The 12434-nt window shown below is 47.8% G+C and overlaps 1 protein-coding gene across 1 annotated transcript in view; it reads left to right on the top strand.

Annotated features, from left to right (window-relative positions):
• Window positions 1–232: 232 nt before the first annotated feature.
• The window catches only part of NAT8L (N-acetyltransferase 8 like), a 34651-nt gene continuing 22449 nt past the window's right edge, over window positions 233–12434 (top strand). Inside the window, exons 1-2 of the mRNA XM_032987431.2 lie at window positions 233–961; window positions 2504–2668. Coding sequence (XP_032843322.1) covers window positions 628–961; window positions 2504–2668 — 499 coding nt within the window. The 5' untranslated portion in view covers window positions 233–627. The remainder of the gene's footprint in view (window positions 962–2503; window positions 2669–12434) is intronic.

Here is a 12434-nt window from a genome sequence, read left to right as displayed (position 1 = left end):
GACGCCGCCCCCCCCCCCCCACCCGCGGCTCCGCTCCGCGCAGCGCCGCGCACCCGCAGCGACTGTTCCAGAAAGCAGCCGGGCGTACGGTGCTTTCGCTGGAAATGAATGAATTAACACCGTCACCCCCACCGCCTCCAGCCCCCCCACGCCGCGCTGTACGCGGGCAGGGATGTGCGAGCCCCCGGTAGGAAACCGGCCCGCCGCCGCCCCCCGCGCACGGACGCGCCGTAGTAATTTGCAAGGGGCGGTGCAGGGATGGGGAGGGGGGGGGCGTCCCGCCCCCCCCGATCACATGGCGACCCCGCGCAGCCAATGCGGGGGGCGCTAGGACCCCGGGGACCCGCGGCCCCCCCCCGCCCTATAAATGCCTCTCCAAAATGCAGCGGAGGTCCTTTCTCTTGTCCCGCCCGGCCGCGCTGCTCCGCGCCCCGCGCAGCCGCCGCTGCTGCTTGGCGGGTCTCCGTCCCTGCTCCGCGTCCCGCTCCTTCCCCCTCCCCTTTTCCTTTTTTTTTTTTTTTTTTTTTTTTTCCATAATTGTATTTTTTAATTTTTTTTTTTTTTTTTTTTTTTTTACACACCCCCGTCCCGTTTTTCTCCTCTGCCCCCTCCCCGCGGCCGGTTTGCATGCATTGTCTGTCTCCCAAGATGGTTTGTGAGACCAAGATTGTGGCGGAAGATCATGAATCAATCCCGGGATCCAAAAAAGACACGATCATTGTTTCTTCCTCCCAGATGTGGCCCTCTTTGGCGGGCTCCCCTTCCTCCCCCTCGCCTCCCCTCAGCTCCCCGAAAGCGGACCCCAGGCGCGACAATGTCTATATCCGTGAATTCCACCCCTCGGAGCAGGAGGTGGTGCGCCGCATATTTTACGAGGGTATCATGGAGCGGATCCCCAACACGGCGTTCAGGGGGCTGAAGCAGCAGCCCCTCACTCAGCTGCTCTACGGGCTGCTGGCGGGTGAGTAGCTGCTCCCTTTTGGGGGAAGGGGGTCGCGGTCTGGTGGGGTTTTTATTATTATTTTTTTTTTTGGTGGTTTTGTTTTTTGGTTTTTGTTTTTTTTTTTTTTTTTTCTTTTTTTTTCCCCCCCTCCCTGGGTCTTCACAAAATGGTCGGAGAGGCGGGAGGAGCCAGGGACCCGCCGCCCCGGGCGCGCTGCGGCGGTGCGGCCGGGGGAACGCCGCAGCATCGCGCGGTGCGGAGCGGCCGCGGAGCCGCAGCGCTGCGGCGGGGGCAGGGGGGCTGGGAATTGGGGGGGGGGGTGGGGGGAAGAGATGGAACCCGCGGGGGGGAAACCTTGCGCCGCTGGGGGATGCGCGACCTTGCGCGGATTTTAAGGATGGGGAGCGGTGTGGGGGGGAGGTGATCGCCGCGTAGGTTGCGCGGGGGTGAGGGTAGAGTCGTCCTTCTAGTTATTCTAGGCCTGGGGCGGGTATGCGTGGGGGGGGTGCGGTGAAGGGGAGCGGTGCGCGCCTTGCACCGCGCACTGCACCGCCCCCGCGCAGCCCGGGGGGGGGGGGGGGGGCGCGCCGCGTGCCGGCGTTGCCTGGAGACGGTCTGGAGCGCCCCCCCCCAAACCCCCCCCTGCATGGGGAGGGGGGGTGGGTAACCCCTGCAGCAGGGCTGAGCCGCGGGGGGGGGGGGCTCACCTCCCAGAGTTTCATGCCCAACATAGCGCCTGCAAGGTGCCCCCCCCCTCCCCGTGCAAATCATAATATGCCCCCCTGCAAATAAGTATTAATAATGTATGCCTCCCCCCTCCTCGAGCAAGCCTTGGGCTGGTTTCTCAAGCCCTTGGTGGTTGCAGACAGGTTGCACCCCCCATGTGTCAGCCAAGTGGGGAGGATGGGCCCCTGTGCTGGAGGGGGACCCCCCCCCCCCCCCCATCCCTCCCCAGCAGGCAGTTGGGATGCGGGAGGTCTCAGCTGGTGGCTCTGGGAGGCAGGGGCCATGCCGGGGGGAGCCGCCATCTCGGGGGCATCCGCAGAAGCCCCCAGGGTCTTCGGCAGCGCCCCGGCATCGAGGCGGGCAGGGTGCCTTCCCTGGGAGCCGGTGCCTCCCGCGATGGCAGTAGGCATGCCGCAGTGACACACACATGGCTGCGGAGCAGCGTGCCCGCGGCACGGCTTTTCCGCCCCGGCCACGTTTTGGCCTCACCGGGGAAATCCAAGTGGGGCCTGGGGTGGGCCTGGCCCCCCGCGTCCCCACCAGCCTCTCTCCAGGGCTGTGGGGGTTCAGGGGGACCCGCCGTGGCATGGCAGCATCCTCCCCACCGGCTCTCTCCAGGCACCCCATAAACTTCTCCGAGGTTATTTCGGTGTGTTGTGCTGTCAGTTGACACAATAATCTCGAGAGCGTGAATTGTGTGTGTACTGCAAATGTATATTTTGTCTGTGCTTGTTGTTTTTTTTTTTTTTTTTTGTAATGAGTTTGTATTCCGAAATCAACACTAAATTCTCTTTTCTGACAGGTATCGTTTATTTCTCTTCCTTATCTCCATAGTAATATGCTTTGTTGTGACCAAGTCCTTCCTGCTGACCTGCTGTTTGCCCATCTTTCTGATGGGCATGAGGTACTACTTCAGTAGAAAAGTTATCCTCCACTATCTCGATTGTGCGCTGCATACGGACATGTCCGATATTGAGCAATATTACATGAAACCGCCAGGTGAGTATGAATTCCCTGGAGGGAGCCTGCCCCCAGCCCTGCTCAGGGAACATGGCTGCTCCCTGCTGCTGGCGCCTTTTCCTCCTGTCAGCAGCACTGAGCAAGCTCATAAGTCACCAGAATGCAGCTCTTTAGCCACATGAGGCACAAAGCCATCTCTGGTTTTGTTTTGGTTTGGGGTTTTTTTTGGTGGTGGTGTGGTTTTTTTTTTTGTTTTGTTTTGTTTTGTTTTTTTTTCCCTTCCTCCTCTCCTTCCCCTCCTTCGAGATGTTTAGCCGTCCAAGGCGGCCTCCATCCACCCCCCAAGCACAGCACTCCTGGGTCCCACGGCTGGTCTGGACACCAGGGCGTGGGTGCTCAGGGACACTGAGGCTGGATGATGCGGGTTCCTTACTGCAGGCTAGGTCCACCCCAGCCTTCCTGAGCTTGGTATTTATTGACTCCTTGCACTTGGTATTAGCTCTGAGAGCAGGAGGAAGAGGAGATGAAAGGCCTTTTGGCCCAAATGCATGGAGGAACCTCTTTTAGTTATTGTGTGGAGATAGATAATATCCCAAATTAATCAAGAACAACATTCCTTAATGCAAGTGTTTTGGAAGAGGCACAGATCAGGTATGTAAAAGGGTGCTGCCTGGGTTTGACATAATATGCGTTCATCCATTTGTTACATATATGCATGTAATTAAAAGTGTAGTATCTAATGATAACATTGTCTTGTTGAGCTGTAAAAGATCGCTTATGTGATTATTTTTTAAAAAAGGCCCTTTAGACCTTGTCAGGTGCTGTTTCCCTTTTTGTAGGCATACGTCCATGTTGAAGACCAAAGCAAGGGTATGTCTGGGCAGTCACTTGGGGTTTGAGGTTTTCTTTTTGTGGTTGCACAGTACTAGTGGTGATCTGGGAGAGCAAAGCAATGCCAGTATCCCACCTTAGTTCCATTTTCTTGGGATACGTACTCTGTCATTTTTCATGTGACCGTTTTCGCTGCATCATTGCTGTTCCCTAGGTGTGACAAACCTCTTCCTGGGCACTTTTATAGGACTCGTAGCCACAAACTTTCCTTCACTTCTAATGTGCCATACTGCATTTTGTTAAAATGATGCTCATTCTCTAAAAAAATCCCCAAATATCTTAGATGTGCTTGCTTTAGATTTTGGTTCCCATCATAGTGCATATCTTGTACAGATCTTGTCCCGTCTTATACACAGGTTGTGTTTCATTTACAGTGGTAATTTTTTAAAAAATTAAGTGATGTGTAACTTCTATTTAAAAAGCTCAATCTTCATTAAAGCTGTTGTCACAAAGATAAAAGGGCTCATAGGAAAACATATCTGAACCTCTGTAGTGAGGTTCAACAATGTATTAAGCTGAAGAAAGTGGCAGGGGACTCCAGCGAAGAAGAATGTGTAATATGGAGTTAATAGGTATTTGAGCTGCATTGCTCATTAATGCTTGGGACTTGTATGGTCACAATTCAGGGCATGGATCAAAGTGCCTGTACTTGGAACACTAGCAAATAGAGAAAATAAAGGAAAGGGACTCAAAGGAAGAGTAAGAAATGCCCTCGGTTTGTTTAGGATCAGTAACGTAATCCAGTTCAGCTGTGTTGCCAACATGTCTTTGAAACATTAGCATTGCTTCTATTTAGTACCTAAAAGGGCTGATTTCAATTTTAGAGCAAGTGTGTGGGCTTTAATTTTTGACAGAATTTAATCGTGTAATTAGGCTTCTGCCATGCCATAAAAAGCAGATTTATGGGATCGCTGGTACTTGTTAAAGGTTCTTGATGATAGTGGTGTTAACAAGTTGGCTGGAGTTGTAATCAGGTAAAGACAAAAGAGACTTTGGGGACTGGGGAGCAGAAGGGTGTCCATGGGTTGGGACTGGTACCACCAGTGATGCCTATCCGTGTGCCATGAAGCTGTGTGGTGCTATTTGGTGTGGCTGTGCACAAGGCATGAATCCAGTGTTTTGCTCCTGTTTCCCCCAAAAGTACAGTTTCTGGATTTCTTCTCTGTAAGACAGCAGTATAAATACAGTCATCTTGGAAAAGCCTGGAGTTTTGTGTGCTTTGGAGGCTGGCTGTCTGGATGTATGGAGAAAGGTGGTGATGTGCTGCGTTGGCGCTGCTCCTCCTGCCCAAAGGACAGAAAAATGACAGTAAAACAACTTCCAGCTCCAAGTTTGTCTTTTATTTGGCTAGCTTACAAATTAGCACACAGGCAGAAATGATTGCAGTGGGAATGAGAAGGGCTTGTTGTCACGGGTATTGCTCCAGCTGAGATACTAGTGAGAGCTTTCTCACTGAGGTGTTAGAGAAGAAGTGGTCACAGCAAGAGTAACTGGGCATGGGAACAGGGGCCTGGAGAGGCTGGAGAGATGGTCAGAACTCAGCTAGATGAGTTAAAAAAAAACAACCTGAAGTAACTGCAGGTTGGCCTGGTTTTGGCTGGGAATACGACCAGACAACTTCTTTCTCCTTCTTTGGAGAATCCTTGTTTACCTGCTTGATACCTTTTTTTTTTTTTTTTCCCCTCAATATGGAAAATGAAGGAAGGGAGCATTTCTGTGGTGGGCTTATGAATTCTTGTTTCTTAGGGTAACAAATGCAAAGATAAAACTGGGATGTGGTCTTAAGGTCTCAGATCAAGATGTTGGTCGTGGCTTTGCTGAGGTTTTGCTCTTGGCATCCATGGTATCCAGTTACAAAAACGTGTTGTTTGCAGTGGTCTCCTTGTGGTACCCAGGGTTGGGGTACCCTTGTACAGAGCATCTACAGCAAATAGCTTCTGGTAAGGCAGGCATCTACAGTGAAGGAATATTTTAACTATTAAAACAGGTAATTCTTGGTGGTTTTGCCAAAGCATTTGCAAAAACTGTGGGACAGTTTTAAAACTGAACCAAAAGGACACAGTTTGTAATGGGATACTATAAGCATCCAGCTTAGTGATTAGCATTGAACAATCATGTGAGTTACATTGTATTACGGGTTTTTTCTGCAGTTTTTCTGAACTACTCGCCTCCAAGTTAGTTATGGTTTTAAATTTCCTCTGCTGGGTTTTGTATGAACTGAAAAATATGGGCTGACAATGATTTTGCAGAAGTACACTAGCCAAAATTTAAATCTTTGTTTTCTCTTGCCCTCCGACACTTACGCCAAGGATCTGGCAGAACATTTGGGCCAGCACTTAACTTTGAGCTCGTACGCAGTGGGGTGACTTGAAATTGCTGTTGATTTGAAAGGAATTGTTTGTGTGAGTCCTGTGCAGGGGTCTTAAAACAGAAGGTTGAATGGTTCAAACACCTTGAGCTCTTTATAAACTTGCATTTTTTCATTTTAAAATAGTACTTATTGCAATTTTTTTTTTTCTTCTTAATTTTCTTCATAGGCTATGAAAAAAGGCACTGGGGCGGTAGAAAAGGAAGGAGTTGGATAATGGGCTTAATTGTCAACCAGAGTAACTTAGGATCTAGTAAACAAATAAAAAAGAAGGGATTAATTTTAAATAGAGCCCTGCCTCTTGCATTTCTGGATGCAAATAAGAGGAGCACAGCTGGAGCTTCTTTTATGGTCTGATGATTTTGACAACTAATCGATTTTACAGTGTCTCTTCAAGCTTCTGTGCCAGTTGGTTGTGTTGTATAGTTTTTGCAGTGGTTTGTGTGTTAGAGAGATTCTTGCGAGGCTGACATCTCTGCTGGAGAGCTGATGGAAACCAGGACTCTTTGCCTCCAATGCAAAACCGCTAATCTCCAAAACGAGTGGAGCTGGGGCTTTACCTGATGAGTTAACGTGTCTTTCTGCAGTGGTTTAAAGTATTATCTCCTGCTGGTGGCTGTCCTGGTAGGGTCTGCTGAGGGGTATGTGCACCGTCATGGTGGTGCAAAGACCTGGTGGTGGTGGGAGCTGGCCTTTGCCAGTGGTTTTGGGCACTGGCAATGAGCAGGGTGGCTGCATTGCAATGCCCAATGCTGCAGGGCAGGACAGACAGACAGCACCGATAGGCAACCTGGAGCCTTGAGGGCATCTGCCTTGCATAATGCAGCAGATGAAGCCAAAGTGGTTGCTGCAGGAGATGTCGGGTCACATTAACCATGCCATGCTGGGAGCTGCGGTTTTCAGCGGTGGCTTCATATCTGCAGCTCTCGCTCTTTGGGCAGGTAGGTCCCTCCGGTTGCCTTGTGCTGGGAGGGGACATGTGCCTCTGCTCTCCTGCCTCTGACCAGGGTTGAACAGAGCCTTCCTGTCCTGCTGCCCTTTGTCCCCTGGTCCATGAGGGTGCAGATGAGGGCTGTGAGGCTGCACTGATTGATATCCCAACCTCCCTGGGGAACAGAGCCCTAAGGAAGAAGAGCTATAGGGGAATGTCTCATTAGGTTTCAATTCCTGCTGCTCTTGGGTGCCACATTCCTCAGCTGAGCCCAAAGGAGGGATGTCCTGCCCTTCTTGGCAGAGGTTTGGGATCATGTCCTTCTACCAGAAGGACAGCAGTTGACGTGGGGCCAGAGTTGGATTCTGAGGAGGTGGGATCCTGTTTGCTGCTCTTACCTTTTTGAGGTGTTCCTCAGCTTCGCTGAGATGTTTGTATGGGTATCAAGCAATTATTTTAGTTGTGCTCTTGGACTGGGCCCGTTCACAGTGGGTTTGACACCAGAGGGGCAGAGCTGACACCAGAGGAGGTGAACCTAGGTGTTTGCAAGGAAGTGAGCATCTGGATGTGAATCCTGTGCTTCTTGCTAACTCTGCTCAGCTGGTGCTGAGCCCCAGGGGGGGCCAGGGGGTGAGCAGCAGTGAGTTTTGGGGGTGCAGGGAAAACACAGAGGCTGCCTTGGGAAGAGATCCTCAGGCTGGGAGCTGTGATTGCTCTGCCTTACCCAGACCCTTTGCAAGCCAGGAGGGTTTTCTCCTCACCACAGAGCCCCTGGGTGGAGGGGCTGCTGTGGAGCCCAGTTCTTCCACATTCTGGGTAATGCTGAAGCTGCCAGATAAGCAGGAGCACCACTGCCAAATGATAACATTGTTTGGAAAGAATAGAGCAACCCTTGCTTTGCAAAGAAAGGGCTTAGTTACCTGATGCTGGGAGAGGGCTCAGGGTTGCTGCTTCCCAGTAGAGGAATGTGGTTTTGGAGAGCTCTGCCCTGCTCATGGTGCCCGAGAGGCAGCTGGAATCTGAAGCATCCCCATCTTCAGCATTTCTTGCTGGCTTATGCAGTGCCTTGACCTCACATATCTGCCAAACCCCTGAGCTAACTGTTGTGTATTGGGATTTTCACATGTGCCTCTCCTCACGCACCACATAGATCATTGAGGAGTCTGATGTGGGCTTTGGAGCTGCAAAAACAAGGGGAGAGGCTGTGTCCTTATCTCCACCTTGGTGTTTCCCAGCTCTGCTCTCCACCACTGCTGGGAACTGGGGTCAGATCTCATCCTCAGGCGGCAAAGGGTCTGTGCCATGAGCATTTCATGTGCTGGCATCTCTCAGCAATTCAATGAGGGTGCTTCAAGGGATGCAATCTCCATATCAGAGAGATCCTGCAAGATTAGGATTAGAGACATTAATATATTTTATAGTGGGAAGTAAAGTATTTCTGAGGCTGGCCCCCTGCAAGGGGGATGGTCAGGGATGCTGCTGCTTAGCAATTCCCATTGTTGCTTTTGGATTTCTACAGCTTAGCAGCACTGGAACTGCTTGGTTTGGTCTTTCTTGTTTCCAGTGCAGAGTTTGTTCGGAAGCAATAGGAAAACCAGCTTATGTTTCCAAGTGTTAGGGATGTTCTTTGTCCAGCATTAGTAATGCACTGAAATATTTTGGTTTTATTTGGATCATGTAAAATGTCTTTAAAGTTATGTTACCTCTCCCAAAACCAACTTCTGATACAGTTTGCTTTCCATCACGCATGGCTGCCTTGTTTTGCTGCGGAGGAGCCTTGTCCTGCAAGTGCTTAGCATGGGCACGGTAAGCAAGGCACGGCGCTGCCAGGGCTGGCACTAGCCCACACCAGAGCTCCTGACCTCCACCCCATGTTCCCAGAGCTGACCGAGGGCTTTCCCTGGCCCTGGCAGCAAGGGCAAACTGAAGGCAGATCTGGAGGTGACACAGCCTGGGTCACTCACGGTGCCAAGCCATGTGGATCAGTTCTGCTCAACCCACTCAAGGGCCTGTGGGGTCTTTCTGCCCCACAAAATTTGTATTATTCAGAATTTTTTTTTCCACTTTTGGAGGGTTCAGGTAGTGTAGAGTAGAAGAGCAGTGCTGTTAGCCAAGGGGTGGCACATGGGGAAACTGGAGTTATCTGATGAGCAGAGTAGCCTGTGGGTTCAGGGCTATCTCATCCACACAGATGGGGTAAGCATGTTCATGGGCAAGCTGCTGCAGCCTTCGCCCTTTCCTATTTGTTTATCACCAGAGTAGGAACATATGCACAAACCCATTCCTCAACGTGTGTATCCATAAGACAAAAATAGCTTTCCCTTCAGATCCACAAGCGTTGGCACGGTCCCATGTCAAAATTAAATGAAAATAGATTTTATAGTAAATTTTGCAGAGCAATATAACCTATTTTTTTCCTCCATGAGTTCAAAAATTCTCTCTAATGGTAGTCCCCAGTTAATGTGACCATCAGTTAATGCAGCAGTATTTGAGCTGTAGCCATAACTGCGTGGATATGATCCTTCTGAATGTAAGTTCTGCCTGAAGGTATTTAAAAACCCTAGTACATACAGGTACTGTTCATTAATCATCAATACAAGAAGTAATACATTGTGTAAATTGAACATCAGTTCATGGTTTTTTAGGCACAGTTTCTCTAGACCAGCAAACACAAGCCATGCTGGGACTTCTGAACATAAAAGGGGCAGGAACACCAGTGTTCTGGCTTTTTTCTGGCTTTCAGTAATTATTTTTAGTGTTTTTTCCAGTATTGGATGTTTTTTGGCGTGGTTGTGTGCTATTTCTCATGACTGTCTTGAATAAACGTAGAAGGACTGCAGAATATTCTCTACATGTTTAAATGCAAATTAGTTACTCTTACAGAGGGTTTTCAGTGACTCTTCTTCCTTATCTTGCTTTCTTAGGAATGGCCAAGATTTAAAACAATTACCCAAAAGTCTGTTTCAGGTTAAGATTTTCATAATCTAATTTTAGGCTTCGTGACAGGTATCTTAACTAGTGGCAAGGGTTTTAAAAGTACAAAGCTTTGAGTCCCTCTTGACGCTGAATTTTGGCTGTAGGAACATGAAGTGAAAAGTCTTATTCCCAAGCACATTATTATATCATATTTATGTATTATATTTAGTATTAGTTTCTTAGGATTATCCAAGAGTGTCTGTGGTCAGCTTGGTTCCTCTGTGTGCACAGCCATGGGCCTGAATATTTTAGAAATTATCGTTAGGCATTGCTCTCTATCTTAATACCTCTGAAAAAGCAATTTTTATGTAAAAGCCTAAATGCCCAGCCTGATTTTCAAGAAGACTGACCATTTAAAATCTCTCCAAATTTCAGAGTGGATTTCTCAAATTCCTTCTGGAGGCTTAAATCTTTATTCAGGCAGGTTATAATTAATTACCTGTGATGGGAATGGCTGGTGGGGCTGGGGGTGGCTGTGAGCCCTGTGTGGGCTCCAGGAGCTCGCAGGGTTGTTTGCCAGTGTACTGCAGAGCACGCACTTTTATTTTGGTTATGCAGTGCTGGGGATCTGTTACAAATAATAGCGTGTTTGATGCTACTCCCTTCAAGACTAAAGCAAAAAGAGACTTAGCAGAGTGTTTTGCTGGTATCTGGTTCTGTGAGGAGCCAAGGGCTCTATGGGCCTTTGTTGTTGCTTTCTGCATCAGCGAAACAGGGAGCTTCAAAGTGTAATTTTAGATCTTTTTTTTTTTCCCTTTTATTTTTTTTTTCCCCTGTAGGAAGATGAGGAATCATTTATTTTTCCTGACAGGTGGCTAATGAAAGCAGTCTTAGAGGGAATCCAAAGATAGCAGCGTGTCTTACCTAGTTTCTATTTTCATATCTATTACTTGTAACCAAATAATAAGGTTTGGGGTTTCTTTTTTTTTTTTTTTTTGCTAAGGGCCAAATGGAATCACCAAGAAGCCTCATGCTTTTTATGAAGGGTACATCAAAAATTAGTTCATAGTGGTCTAGCTAGAGCCAGGTACAAGCCGTGGTATCTGTTACAGATGGCTTTGAGCCATTCTTTTAAGTCATCTGTTGACCTGTTGGACCCCAGCAATCAATTAACTATTTATCAAAGCATATACATTATCATTTATTGTCTTGTATAACTGTTTGACAAGTGTTTCTTTCAAGAATTGAAAACTTTATTTCTTACAGGAGAATTCTAAAATTTAGACCTAGAATTCCCGTGGTTTAGTGCCAAGATGAGATTCTGCTTTAAAATGGGATTGTGTGAGGCTTTTCAGTATAGGTAATGGAAAACATGTATTACAGGTGTATTTCTGAGTGGCTACATGATATTGCTATTTAAAATTGGGTTTGCATGAGTGTAAATGCTAATAGAAAAATGCAATGCGTAGTCACACATTGGCGTGTACTGCTTGAAATGATAACTTGCAAGTAATGTTTGTCACTTAAAATTCATGTGCTGCTTCTAGGATTTATCCAAGTGGCAAAACTGAAAACCAGAGGTTTTATGAGAAAATGATTTTTCAGTTCAGGAACTGGAAAGTAAAAGGGGGATCCAAGTTAATTTGATAGACTACTCCCTCTCTGTTTTTTTCACTATGAAGCAGCAAAGCCTGCATTTAGAGGTGAATGTAATACTTTTTTCAGCCTGAAACAAAATTGTTGGTTCTGTTACTGGCTTCCTTAGGAAGCCAAGGTCAGAAAGTATATATTTAAAAAATCCTGAGTATGGGAGAGCCACGATACAGTTAATATTTGTTACGTCCCAGGGAGGTCCCTCTGTTCTTCTTTGCATGGCACTATTAAATCTATACTGAACCAGTGCTGGGATATCCTGGATCCCAGGCCCTGTTTAAATTGTATATTTAGGCATTTTATACCAGAGTAGTAGCTGAAGAGGTGGTGTCGAGCAGGACCATCGCCGAAGTCCCGGCAGCCAGGACACCTCTGCGATCGTGGGGAGGACCGAGCTGTGTGCAGGTGTCTCGGCCACCAGCGCTGGGGGATGAGCTGCACACAGGATTACTGCCAGCCTGGCTTTCCTCTGCATTTTCTTTCCCAGCTGAAGATCTTTGGTGAATTCAGGACAAATGTGTAAATTGTTTTGAATTGACAAAAAAAAATGCATTTTTAAGTAAGCTACTTGCCTAGATTTATCCTCGATTGCCAGTAATTGCTATACAAGCTGATCTACTCTCTCTTGCCAATGTGCTTGAATCCTGACTTGGAAACCGGCATCAGAAATGCAAGTTTATTTGCTTTTTACAGTTGTAGCTCTTGCTTTCTGCTGCTCATTGAAATGGGGGGCGATGGACCAGCTGTCCATCCATGAATGGCTCCTCAGTGTACCTCATATACAACACTCATTTCAACAGCTATCGGATAATAACATCTACTATTGGGAACCAATAGTGATGTCTTGAATTTTTTTTTTTTCCTTCCCCCCTCTTCCTTCCCCTGCCACAGCAGTTCTGTATCCCATTTTTCCAGTCTTATGTCAAACTGCGATATTTGCATTTTTTTTATCTTTTGAATTCTGCTTGACTCTCTTATCCATCCCTGTGTCAAATTCTCAGGTGGGTTTGTCTAGTCTGGTTCTTGCTTCATTCATTGCTTCTGGC

This window comes from Tyto alba, unplaced genomic scaffold, assembly GCF_018691265.1.
Source record: "Tyto alba isolate M040663 unplaced genomic scaffold, T.alba_DEE_v4.0 Super-Scaffold_6, whole genome shotgun sequence".
NCBI lineage: Eukaryota > Metazoa > Chordata > Aves > Strigiformes > Tytonidae > Tyto > Tyto alba.
Note: the sequence above shows the minus strand (reverse complement) of the source record. Positions and strands in the feature narration are given on the sequence as shown.